Source organism: Elaeis guineensis, chromosome 10, assembly GCF_000442705.2.
Source record: "Elaeis guineensis isolate ETL-2024a chromosome 10, EG11, whole genome shotgun sequence".
In the NCBI taxonomy this organism is placed as follows: Eukaryota; Viridiplantae; Streptophyta; class Magnoliopsida; order Arecales; family Arecaceae; genus Elaeis; species Elaeis guineensis.
Window position 1 is genome coordinate 26767071 of NC_026002.2, and position 12860 is coordinate 26779930.

Sequence of the window (12860 nt, forward strand, 5' to 3'; positions counted from 1 at the left end):
CTACTTTCTCTCTCATGATTGACTTTTTCTCTCTAAGAAGGTCTATGAATCCTGTATCGGGTCATGCCTTCATCTTTTAGGGACTCATATTTACTCTAACAAGATGATCTGAAGTTACTTTGATATCCATGCTGTATGTCAACCTCATTTGATCATATCAAGTATCTTTCAAATTCATGATTAATGAACTCTATTGATTAATCTTGATTTAATCTGTGCTTCACAATTTTTTTTATCAAGTCACTTAAATCTGACCCTCAGATCAGAGACCCTGACTTGCCCTGGTATCTGAATGGTCCGACACATCCGGACAACAGTCATCTTTCCTTATGATTTAATCTTATTATATTCATGGAATAGAAATTGATGATGATTTGATATTTTAAATAGAATTAGCTGATTCTTCTAACGAAGTCTGAAGATCTAAGATGAATGAGGTAAGTGGGTCTTATGCTCCTTATTTATTTTTAAATGATCATATTTTCATGCAAAGAATTGTTATTGATGAAATCATATTTTTAATAAATTAAGGATCAGCATATGTGAAGTCAAAAATCATGTTTTATTATGAGCATTGATTTCATGATGCATTTTATAAAAATAACATGATTATGAAGTATGAATTTTATTATTTTTCCATCTATGTATATGTATGCTTTAAGAAAAAAGATATAAGGATTTCAAAGGCTCTCAGATAGCTATGAACGAATTCTTTCGGGAAGGTCGACATCCGGATCTAGCATCCACATTAAATATGGCTCCGTCAACGGAATAAAGTTGGCACATGAATCAAAAATTTTATCGATTAAGAAACATGACCCTGTCACGGGTATAATAGTGACCTTAGCATGAATATCTGAGAGCAATATTTTAAAACTTGACATGAATACATAACAAAGATGATTTATGATTCATGATTGTGAAATATATATGATTTTATGCATACATGATTGGTTTATGACTTATTTTATTATATACTCTATGAAATACTTTATTTTATATTATCTGTTATTTTCTAAATATTACATTATCATGAAAAATTTATACTTGATCCGATAAAGAAGCACATGTTCTACTTACTAGGCTAGTGTTGCTCATATTCTTTTTATTTTTTTTCTTATACAGAAAAATAGCTAGGACCGGTGAAGAAAATTCAGGCTTAAAGATTTGCATAGCAAGCTTGAAAATTTGGTAGCGAAAGTTTAGTTTAATTTATGATCACGGATTTGTAGTTATTTATGAATATTGAGATTCGGGTTGGTACTTGCTTTTGGATTTAGATGCTCTGAACCAATATTGGTTCAATTATTTGATGAATAAAAAAATTAAATCTTTTTATTTAATAAATTTTAGATGATTATGATAGATTGGCTTTGTGTTATCGTGGGCTCCATCCCTCGGTAGCATGGCCGTGTTATGTTCTGAATTTGGGACGTGATATTTTATGGTATTAGAGCTTAGGTTATGATCATTGGGGATTATGATATAAATGATTAGGATATGATAGAATAATATCAAAGCTTAGGTTTAAGATCACTGAGATTATGAAGTGATATCAAAACTTTATGTATGATCAAGCGGATGTGAGAGAGTGGAGTATGATGGATAATATCAGAGCTTAAGATTATGATCATTAATGATGTGATAGAATGATATAAAGTTTAGGTTATGATTATTAGAGAATATGACTTAAGTGGTATTTGAGCTTAAGGTTATCATTATTCGGGATTGTGACTTTAGTGATATTTAAACTTGAGGCTAAGATCATGAGAAACATGATAGATATAAAAGAAAGGATTCAATAATTTAATTTCGAATCAATAGATATTATGATGAAATTTATGCATAAGTGGCATATGATGTCTATAATAGAATTGACGAGTTATATCTTGGATTTTAATTAGCAGGGTTGACCTGATTACGAGAAGTGTTGATCCTGGAATGAAGTGGGAGGTACTGATATGTTATATTAGATATATTCGATGACATTGGAATGCTAAACCTATATGGATAAAGGATATGATAACTTTGCTGATTTTGATGTTAATTTTTTCACAAAGAAAGGTTGGTTTGAAAATTATCTAAATGATTGTAAGGTAAATCGAATGTTAACTCAAATTAATTCTAGACATATTGGATTCTTGAGGAGTGGTGAAGTTTATGTAATAAGTTCAAATATAGAAGGTGGATGAAGATTTAATTTTGATGTGCTATGCCTAAGAGATAGTAATGATAAAAAAATTTTAAATTTTATCCTAAATTTTATATGAAATCTGAAAGTTGGATCTATCTTTGATTGATTTAACATAGAAAGATATTTTTATAGACTTAGATAATTTGGTAAGTTGAGGTCAGAGTGCGCAGCAAAAGCGTGGTGGTCTGAATTGATTAGAAATATTAATTCTTTAAATCAAAAGATATTATGAAATATGTTAGTTATAAATGAGGAAAGATTTTACTGATAACAAAAGGATACTAGAGAGAAAATCTATCTGATCAAGGAAAGACTCAAGGCAGGATAGATAGAAGAGTTGGACAGATAAAAAAAGAAGAGAATTAGAATTTCAGATCAGTGATCATATTTTTCTAAAAGTATCACCTACAAAAAGTGTCATGAGATTTGGGAGACATGGCAAGCTGAGTCCGCGATATATTGGACCTTTTGAAATTTTGAGCCGAGTAGGAGATGTTGCTTACGAACTCTCTTTACCATCGGATTTATCTAAAGTGCACAATGTCTTTCATGTTTCACCACTGAGAAAATTTGTATCTGATCCAAACAATATGGTAAAGTATGAGCCATTGCAAGTTCATGAAGACTTAACTTATGAAGAGTTTTTCCTCCGAATTGTTGATCGAAAAGAGCAAGTGCTAAGACGATGCATCATTCCATATGTGAAGATTCATTAGAGTAATCATGAGGAGAGAGAGGCTACTTGGGAGCTTGAAGATGATATGAAGATGAGATATCCACACTTATTTGAAAATAAAGGTACGTTAAATTTCGAGGATGATTTTTTTTTAAGGAGGGTAGAATGTGATAACCTGGCCTGTTGGGCCTAAAGCCCATTAAGCCCATCCAAAAAAAAAAAAGGAGAAGAAGACTCCCGATCGGAGTCTTCTCCTTTCCCGATTTCGATTGAAAATCAGAGTCTCAGGGCCATTAAAGGACCCAAGGATGAGCCCTATAAGAACCCCCCTCTTCTTCTCTATGAGAGGACATAGCAATCACCGACGATCGTCGGTGTTTCCTCTCTGATTTCTCTGATTGAAGCCGTGGCCCCTCGATTCGTGCTCGCCGTGATTTCTCACCGACGGGGTCATCGGAGGTTGAGGTAAATCCTTCTTCCTCTTCCTCTCTCTTCTCTCTTTTTTTTTCGTGCCTCTGTGCACAACTGCCGGCGACTGATGTCGTCGAATTCCGTCGAAGAAGGGACTTCCTGTTTGGTCTCTTCTTCTCTTTGATTTTCTGATACCGGCGATCACTGTCGACCGTCGGCCTTGGTCCCTCCGAGCCTTGGGAGAGTCGCCCTCTTGCTGTCGGCCATCACCGTGCCGGCTGCGGTCCCTGATCGACCGACCAAAGGGGGGACCACACGGTCTCTATTTTTGCCCAAGTGAGCCACGGGAAGGAAGAAAAGAAAAAGAAAAAGAAAAAGAAAAAAAAAGAAAAGAAAAGAAAAAGAAAAAAAAAAGAAAGAAGAAGAAGAAGAAAAAGAAAAATAAAAAAAGAGAGAGAATTTTCTCTCTTTCCTCTCTCCTCTTTTTACCTTCTCTCTCCAATTTCTCTCTCTAAATTCTCTCTCTATTTTCTCTCTCTAGACCTTTTATCTTTTTTTATGGATTTTATCTCTCCAGGGTCATTCTCTCTCTCTGATTGCTTTATAGACCCTAGGATAAACTTGAGATGAAAATATGATGATCTGAGATTGCTCCGATATTTGTGCAGTAGATTGTATCCCGATCCGATTTTTATTCGAAATTGATAACATCAATCATAGTTAATCCATATTAAGTCATCCTGATATGACCTCTAATGATCTCAATTATGATTGCCACTTTTGAAAGATACGAAGATTCTCTCTCCACTTTCTCTCTCTACTTTCTCTCTCATGATTGACTTTCTCTCTCTAAGAAGGTCTATGAATCTTGTACCGAGTTATGCCTTCATCTTTTAGGGGCTCATATAGACTCTAACAAGATGATCTGAAGTTACTTTGATATCCGTGCTGTATGTCAACCTTATTTGATCATATCAAGTATCTTTCAAATTCATGATTAATAAATTCTATTTATTGATTTTGATTTAATCTATGCTTCATAATTTTTTGATCAAGTCACTTAAATCTGACCCTCAGATCAGAGACCCTGAATTGCCCTGGTATCTGGATGGTCCGACACATCCAGACAATAGTCCTCTTTCCTTATGATTTAATTTTATTATATTCATGTAATAGAAATTGATGATGATTTGATATTTTAAATAGGATTAGCTGATTCGTCTAACGAAGTCTGAAGATTTAAGATGAACGAGATAAGTGGGTCTTATGCTTCTTATTTATTTTTAAATGATCATATTTTCATGCAAAGAATTGTTATTGATGAATTATATTTTTCATAAATTAAGGATTAGCATATATGAAGTCAAAAATCATGTTTTATTATGAGCATTAATTTCATGATGTATTTTATAAAAATAGCATGATTATGAAGCATGAATTTTATTGTTTTTCTATCTATGTATATGTATGCTTTAAGAAAAAAGATATAAGAATTTCAAAGGCTCTCAGATAGCTATGAACGAATTCTTTCGGAAAGGTCGACATCCGGAGCTAGCATCCATATAAAATATGGCCCTGTCAATGGGTATAAAGTTGGCACGTGAATCAAGAACTCTGTCAATTAAGAAATATGACCCTGTCACGGATATAATAGTGACCTTAGTATGAATATTTAAGAGTAATATTTTGAAATTTGACATGAATACATAACAAAGATGCTTTATGATTCATGATTGTGAAATATACATGATTTTATACATACATGATTGGTTTATGACTTGTTTTATTATATGCTCTATGAAATGCTTTATTTTGTATTATCTGTTATTTTCTAAATATTGTATTATCATGAAAAATTTATGTTTGATCCGATAAGGAAGCACATGTTCTACTTACTGGGTTAGTGCAGCTCATATTCTTTTTATTTTTTTTCTTATACAGAGAAATGGCTAGGACCGGTGAAGAAAATCCAGGCTTGAAGATCTACAAAGCAAGCTTGAAAATTTGCGGAAGTTTAGTTTAATTTATGATCACGGATTTGTAGTTATTTATGAATGTTGAGATTCGGATTGGTACTTGCTTTTGGATTTAGATGCTCTGAACCAATATTGGTTCAATTATTTGATGAATAAAGGAATTAAATCTTTTTATTTGATGGATTTTAGATGATTATGATGGATTGGCTTCGTATTATCGTGGGCTCCATCCCTCGGTAGTATGGCCGTATTATGTCTCGAATTTGGTATGTGACATGCGGTACAAAAATCTTGTATATGGAGGACTAAATATTAGATGCTAATGATCATGGAACCGCATCTTAAAATCCAAACAAAGGAAGGACTATCAGATGTTTCTGTATATTTCATTAATTTCTTCTCTTAATAGTTCATATATTCTGGTTGGAAGGTTGAGATCGACTAGAAGAACCAATTGTTATCTCACATAATACTTTAGGTAGTGGTGAAAAAGAAGTTAAATAAATATCAAAATGATGGCGTATTGTTCTTCCCTTCCATAAAAAAGAACTATAACACAAATGGGAGTGACATCTTTAAAGACCTCTCATAGTGCACCAGCTATAGGATAGCAAAAGGCTCTTTTGCTTTGTTACTATGATATAAAAAGGCTTGTTTTAGCACTTTCCTGTTCTCCTGGTTCAAATCAATGAGCCTTTTTATCTTATCTTCTATCTCCCTTCCACTATGTATTTTTTCACAGCCCCTTCCTATGAAAGCTCCAGTCCCATGTATGTCCTATTTACTACACCAGCTTAATAAACATATATAATAAATCACTTAAAACTTGTTAACCATGTATCGATGCTAACTGATGTTATCTTTAAAAGAGTTGGTTTGTGCTGGTGGAGACCTAAGATGATGGGTTTTGGCGGAACCATAAGATTACTCTATTATGACTTGAGTATCATAAATTTGAAACACAAAAATAATCTTTTGACATGCGGAGATAAGATTGTGTACATTTGACCCTCTCTCTCTAGATTTTGTTGTGATGGAGGTCTTGTGTGCTAGCATGCTTTTTTTAATAGAAAGGGAAAAGTGTTACAGTAAGAGAGTTAAAGGAAGGAGAAGAAACATGAGAAAGAACCTTGGAAAGATAGGGTGACATATGGTGGAAAGAGGAAGAGGAGGATGGGAAAGAAGGGCTTTTTGGTTGAAATAGGGGAAGCAGGAAGGTTTACTTGAAAATTAAGTTACCATTAGGAAAAGGGAAAAAGAAATTAAGAGTCACATAGTTTTGCATGATATTCGATCCTATTTTTTCTCCTAAAAAGAGAAATAGTCAAAGGATTTCAATCAAATTGGAAGCATTTAACAAGAAGTATATATTTATAAAATATCTTAAGTTCATTTTATGATATACTTAGAGCTATTATTATTTTCTTCAATTATATTAAAAGTAATCGAAGACCCGTGCGTTGTGCGGGGCCGGATATACGAAAATAATTTTCTTCTAAATCTGATCAAATTTAAAAAAATATAAATAATAAAATAATATTCATTTAATTATTAGGATCGCTTCATATTCTCAACTACTTGTATAAATAGGCTTTAATTGTAAGAATATAATAATACCATACATTAATAACATAATTTAATGTGAATATGTGTTCTTTTCAGATAGCATAACAAAACTCATTTGAGAAGCTGAGTTGGTAATACTCCTTCATAGAGTATTGTTTTTTATATATATATATATATATATATGTATATATATATATATATGTATATATATATATATATGTATATATATATATATATATATATATGATGGTATATATAATAATGGCTGCCATAGGACTACTTCACTGCTTATTAAACCAATAATGTTTATTTTGAGAAATTCACCCATTTTTTAGATTGGAGGGTGTTGGCATGGATTCACATTTTCAAAGTCATATAGTGATTTGAGAAATTATGTCCTTACTTTTCTGTTATATTCTTCCATTCCATCATAACAACCACAATGATTTCATTCCTTATAAAAGCTTCTCTTTTTCTTAGAAAACATTGCAAATTTTTCATGTTTTTATCCAAAAAGGAATCAATCAACAGCTGAACTAGGGCTCCCCTTTTTTTTCCAAAATTAGAAGGGATCATTTCCACCTTTTTCTTGCGTGGGGTGATACCACCGAGCAAGAAGAGGGAAGTCTAAACAAAGGTTTTTTGGTGGGATCCTTGTTACTGAGATAACAGAATTACATTACAAGGAGTGGACAAAAAATTGTAGGAAAGTGGGGAAACAGAAAAAAGAACAATGTTTAATGAGTCAAGGAGATATTGTGCCATGTCCTTCAAATATTTAATTTTTTCAATTGAAGGCATGGGAATGGAGAATTGGGAAGGTTTACAATGAGATCTAATAATAGAAGACTAGTTACTTGAGAATAAGATGACACAAGGAATTGGGAAACATAGGTTATTTCAAGAGCCATTGGATCACTGATCTATCTTCTATAGAAACTTATTGTAAGATCTGGATTTAGGTGCTGGCATCTCGGAAGGGCTTGATAAATTAGAACATGAGGTTTTGCTTTAGTAGTTATGATACTTTTTAACTAAACCAAATGATTACAATTGTTTGTGATAGAAATTGTTTGCAATTTCATACCATTTAAGATTTACATTACGGTTGGGCTTGGCATGGGTCTCAAAACTTCAAAATATTTTAGCTTTAAACCCATCCATGAATATGGATGCATGAAATAAGAACATACCTTTCTCACCTTGTGGAGACCTTCTTAGCCTAACTAATCGAGATATTGAATTTGATAGTTCACCTTGAAGTTTGGATCCTCTGCAGCAAGTATTTTGCACCAGAGAGGGTTGTATAGCCCTTGATAGTCGCCATATTATCCTATTGTGGAGACAGACAACTATTGTGGCAATTGTTGTGGGTGAGTATTCATAGGACCATGAAAGTCCATTAACATGTCCAATTGCACCATTTGAGTGCTTTCAATTGCATTATAGTAGATCCCAACTGGCTAGCATGACATGCCGATCACTCTAGATAAGAGAAACATTGCCAACAATCATGTGAAAACATTCCAAAAGTTCCATGCTTGATCGTAGAATGGAACTAACACAACCTTGATATGTGGAAAAGTTTCACAAGTTGGAATTTTGAACATGAGGGCATCAAATTGATGCTGGTAATTCGCGCTACTCAATCTTTGGCATACACAAGCTGGAGCACATAGAGATAGATCAATTGTCTATTGTCTATGATCACATACATCATATAGAACATCAACATTTCTCTTCTTCATTTTATGGAGATCTCTTATGTAGGCTAACTATAGCAAGCAGGACCAGAAGAACATAGGCCAGAGCTCCAAGCAAGGACGCAATGCTAGAAACTGCGACATGGAGACAGAATTTATCGAACACATTGCACACCTTTTGCCATTTCACATGTGAGTTGCCATACTTGCCCAACAATCCAAAGGTCAGTGCAGCTCCATTGCCTGAGAAGAGGAGAGCCACCATTGCTATGTCGATGATGGATAACGATAATCTCAATTTACTTTTGCTAGCCCTCTTCATAGTTGATGTCCCTAATGAGATTGCAGCATACACACATGCGATCACGTTGGCTATGAGGAAGTATCTGTAAGTAGGGAAATAAGTTTGATAATTTCTAGCTACTTCTCTCAACTTGTTAGACTGCTTCATGATATAAGCCAGCCTCACAAGCCAGCAATACAAGACATATTATCAGACACAAAACTGAGCTATATGTTGTTTGAGGGTAGACAAGTCAGTTGCCACAATGTGTGGAGAGGGCATATGCAATGCAATTTAAGGACCAGCCTGGGCCACTAAGTTGTCTTAATTCATGAACTAAGGAACTGTACTTCATTTTTCTCTTCAAAAGAAAAGGAGGAATTAATGTAGTATGGTAACATTAGCTACGGACTAGGCCAATAGGGTCCTTCTCAAAAAAGAAGGGTAATGGTAGAGTGCCACTCCCTAACACACGCCTCATACCAAAAAAGAAAAAAAGAAAAGAAAGAAACAAAAAATCCATGCCTCATGAATGGCCCAATTCCAATTTGAAAGTGAAAATTGACATAAATTCCACATCCCATAAAATGTGAAAAGCAAGATTTTAAAAGTTGATGAGATCCTGGACAAATAAATCAAGACTTTGGACAATCTAATTGAAACTAATGAATGTGTGTGTGCGTGCATGTGCGTGCGTGCGTGTGTGTGTATATATATATAGGTTTGGATTCGGATCTTGCAATAATTACTTGAGAAGACCGAGTTACATGCCTACTTAGCAACGGGTTTGTCATGCTTAGCATCAGCCATAAAATGATGTGCCATGGTAAAAAAAAAGTTCCAATCTTGCATGATTTGTTAAGAAGTAATATTCCTTGTGCACAATGGTGATCATGTCCATTCTAAAACATAGTGTTATCTTTGATAGACCCAAAAAAGAAAAAAGAAAAAAGAAAAAAAGACCTGCGTATATATCATATAGATTTTTTTTCTTTTTGTTCTTTTCAATTGATTCATTTGCTCCTAATTTGATTATTTTTCTTCTCCTCTTATTCCTTTACTGACATTAAACATAATGAGTGTATTGGTGAAGTCGCTGCATGGAGTTACGCATTACTACCATTGTGCACGTGCATTACATGTTACCTCACATGCAACCCATCCAGAGCACAAGTATGCATTCCATTTGGGTTATACAAAATATTAAATAGATTATAGTAAAAAACTATAACAAACCCCAATAAATTTAGTAAATTTTAATGAATTATATTTATTAAATAAATAATAATAATAATTATAATTTAATTATAATTATACCTATAATTATTAATTATAATTATATTATTTAATTATATTAAATAAATTATATTCTTTTGGATTATAATTTATTTACTATATTATATTATATTTAATTTAGGTTAGTTGCAATCAAAGGCTTGTGGTTCGAATTGGTCGATTTTTGCTCTTACATGCATGAGGTACTGTCCACTTCGATATTTGGCTCATGGCACAGGGTCTTACGATTTTGTCTCTGTGTGAGGGCGTCTCGCGAAGAGAAGGGTGTCGTCCTAGCTCAGCCGAAGGTATTGTCCATTTTTGTCCGTATCAAGTACTGCACGATTTTGTTTTATATGAAGGTGTCTCGTAGAGGAGAGAAGATCTCATTTCATAAGAATTAAATTTTTTCTTAACTTACAACTGATGTGAGACTAATAATGCCATCCTCCCATAACATTAGCTCTTCCTATCAAGGGGGAGCTTGGCTTATATAGAACAAGGTTTTATCTCCCAAGTGAGGCATCCTCACGTGGAACAAAACCATGTGGCACATGATATGGGTCAAATCAGACAATACTTCCGACTGAGCTAAGATGGTATCCTTCCCGTCGTGAGGCACTCTCACACAGAGACAAAACTGTAAGGCCTGATGCCATGGCTTAGAGGTCAAAGTGGATAATATTCCATACACGCTGGAGTAGAGACCAATCCATATGAGCTACAAGCCCTTTGAGCTCACACAGGATTATATCAACTAAGTTACAGTGCAGTCCAACCTTAGGATGGAGTCCATTTGTCAAACCCCAATTATTCATATTATAGTAGCAGAGAGATATAAAGATGGAGATGGAGAAAAAGATTGTATTAATTGAGGTTGGATGGGGAGAAAGTAGTTGGTATTTAGTTTGGCGTGGAACAAAGGGAAAGGAAATGCAGAATTCCATGTTCCCTAGCTCCACATGATATAACTATTACTAGCTACTACCATGTAACGTCAAAGTCGTTGCTTTAAATATTGAAAACGCTCAGAGACCTCGTCACAGTAAACATGAAAGGAGCACTCATCACATTAGACGCACGTGAGGAGCAGAAATTTCGGATGTTCATTTTGCTAAAGACAACAAATAAAGTTCATTTTCTAAAATAAAATAAAGAAAAAACAACAGAAAAAAGGATCGATAAAGCATCCAATATTCCTTTTTTTTTTAATTTCATGTTTCTATATTTTTGCAAAATCATGATTAGATATGAGGTCTTGTTTCCAAATTAACTGGGTTTTCTTACAAAACTTGGTTGATGGCCGAGATTTTTCGGTAATTTAATTTCTTAATCACAAACCTTCTGCTAGTATTCCAAGGACTTTAGAGATATCTTCAGGACTCACCATCCTCAGTCTTTTTTTGAACAAGACAAAGAAATAATTTTGTTTAACAATATCTAAGACGGTATTATTGTCAAAATCTTTTTATGTGATTATTCTGTGAGACTACGGCCAGCTTGTCCAATTGAGGATGCTTATGTGCAAAGTTGCAAGCATGACCTATGGGCTTATGGTAGAAAATGGCATGTAAACATAGTGCTCGGGTTCTCTGCTGTGCACCGCACGGTGCGGTGCACAGCGCACCATCCATCGCATGATGGATGGCTGCGTGTGGATGCACGTCCATTGCATGCGGTCGTGCACGGCTGTCCATCGTGTGATAGATGAAACACGTTATGCACTATATGATGCGGTACATAGTAGAGTATCCGTATGAACAAGCATATACATGATAGTGAATTTTGAAGTAGAAGTGGCTTACACAAACGCAGAGGCATAAGATGTTTTGGCCACCGCCGAGACAGGCAACGGCGGCAGAGTTGGAGCCACCTGAATATTCACCGTCTTTACCTGCTTCGCTGTGCCGATCACGATTGCTGCTACGAGTGTTGTGGCAAGGGCAACCAGGCGGAGGATCATGTTGCCTATCCTCACCAGTCCGGGCATTCCAGCCTCATCATCCTTCACTTGGCTCCTTGCCCCTTGAGTTCCATTCAAACCAGGCTTCACTCTGGACTCCATCGTGCGTAAGTGAGAGAAAGAGAGAGAGAGAGAGAGAGAGAGAGAGGAGAGCTCTTCTGTAGTGAAGTATGAAGACGTGCAACTATTTTTGCACATTAGATCTAAAAGAGAATAGATGACCTGAGGGGTAAGCTTACCTTCCACCATTCCATCAAACTGCACCAATGGATTGGATTGTAGAGGAAATGGATGAAAATTATGAATAATATTATGAGAGAGAGCTTCTCCATAGTAAATACATACAAGTGTATTTGTATGTAGAGTCAGAGAAATGTAGATCCTCTTAACACTTGCAATAAAAAGATTTGAATAAATTACCTTAACCCCTCTCAAGATTTGGGGTACTTGCATCATCCCACCCAACCTTTCACATGACCCCTTGGTCAAATATAAAAATTAAAAAATATTAAAATAAAAAATATAAGATACTTTAATAGAAAGATAATGATGATGTTAATAAGGTCATTAGTTTGATTGCGTCATGACGCTGGAGGTGTTGATGTGGCCGAAGGCGGAGGATGATATGGATGCCGGGATATCAGACCGACATGCAAAAGAAGCCCACTTGCACTGGAGGTGGGGCCTCCGGTGGGAGATCCTCTGATGACTAAGTTAGTCGAACTTGAGCACAGATAAAGAGAGAGTATGGGAAACTAGTGGTAACTCGGATTTACTTATTAGAGCTTATCTTTAGTGTCCCTTTATTACCTT

The 12860-nt window shown here is 34.8% G+C and overlaps 1 protein-coding gene across 1 annotated transcript; it reads right to left on the minus strand.

Annotated features, from left to right (window-relative positions):
• Positions 1 to 8347: 8347 nt before the first annotated feature.
• On the minus strand, positions 8348 to 12213 carry LOC105059950 (CASP-like protein 1E2). The gene is made up of 2 exons (XM_029260432.2): positions 11890 to 12213; positions 8348 to 8912 (listed from the first exon to the last, which is right to left on the minus strand). The coding sequence occupies exons 1-2, from the start codon at positions 12147 to 12149 to the stop codon at positions 8573 to 8575; spliced, it is 600 nt and encodes a 199-aa protein (XP_029116265.1). The 5' UTR covers positions 12150 to 12213; the 3' UTR covers positions 8348 to 8572.
• Positions 12214 to 12860: the final 647 nt, after the last annotated feature.

Excerpts from the sequence above, each read along its gene's own strand:
- LOC105059950 (XM_029260432.2), bottom strand. The coding sequence starts at position 12,149 with ATGGAGTCCAGAGTGAAGCCTGGTTTGAATGGAACTCAAGGGGCAAGG. Across the intron at positions 8,913-11,889 it reads TCTTATGCCTCTGCGTTTGT|ATACTTCCTCATAGCCAACG; the intron begins GTAAGCCACTTC and ends CCCTACTTACAG.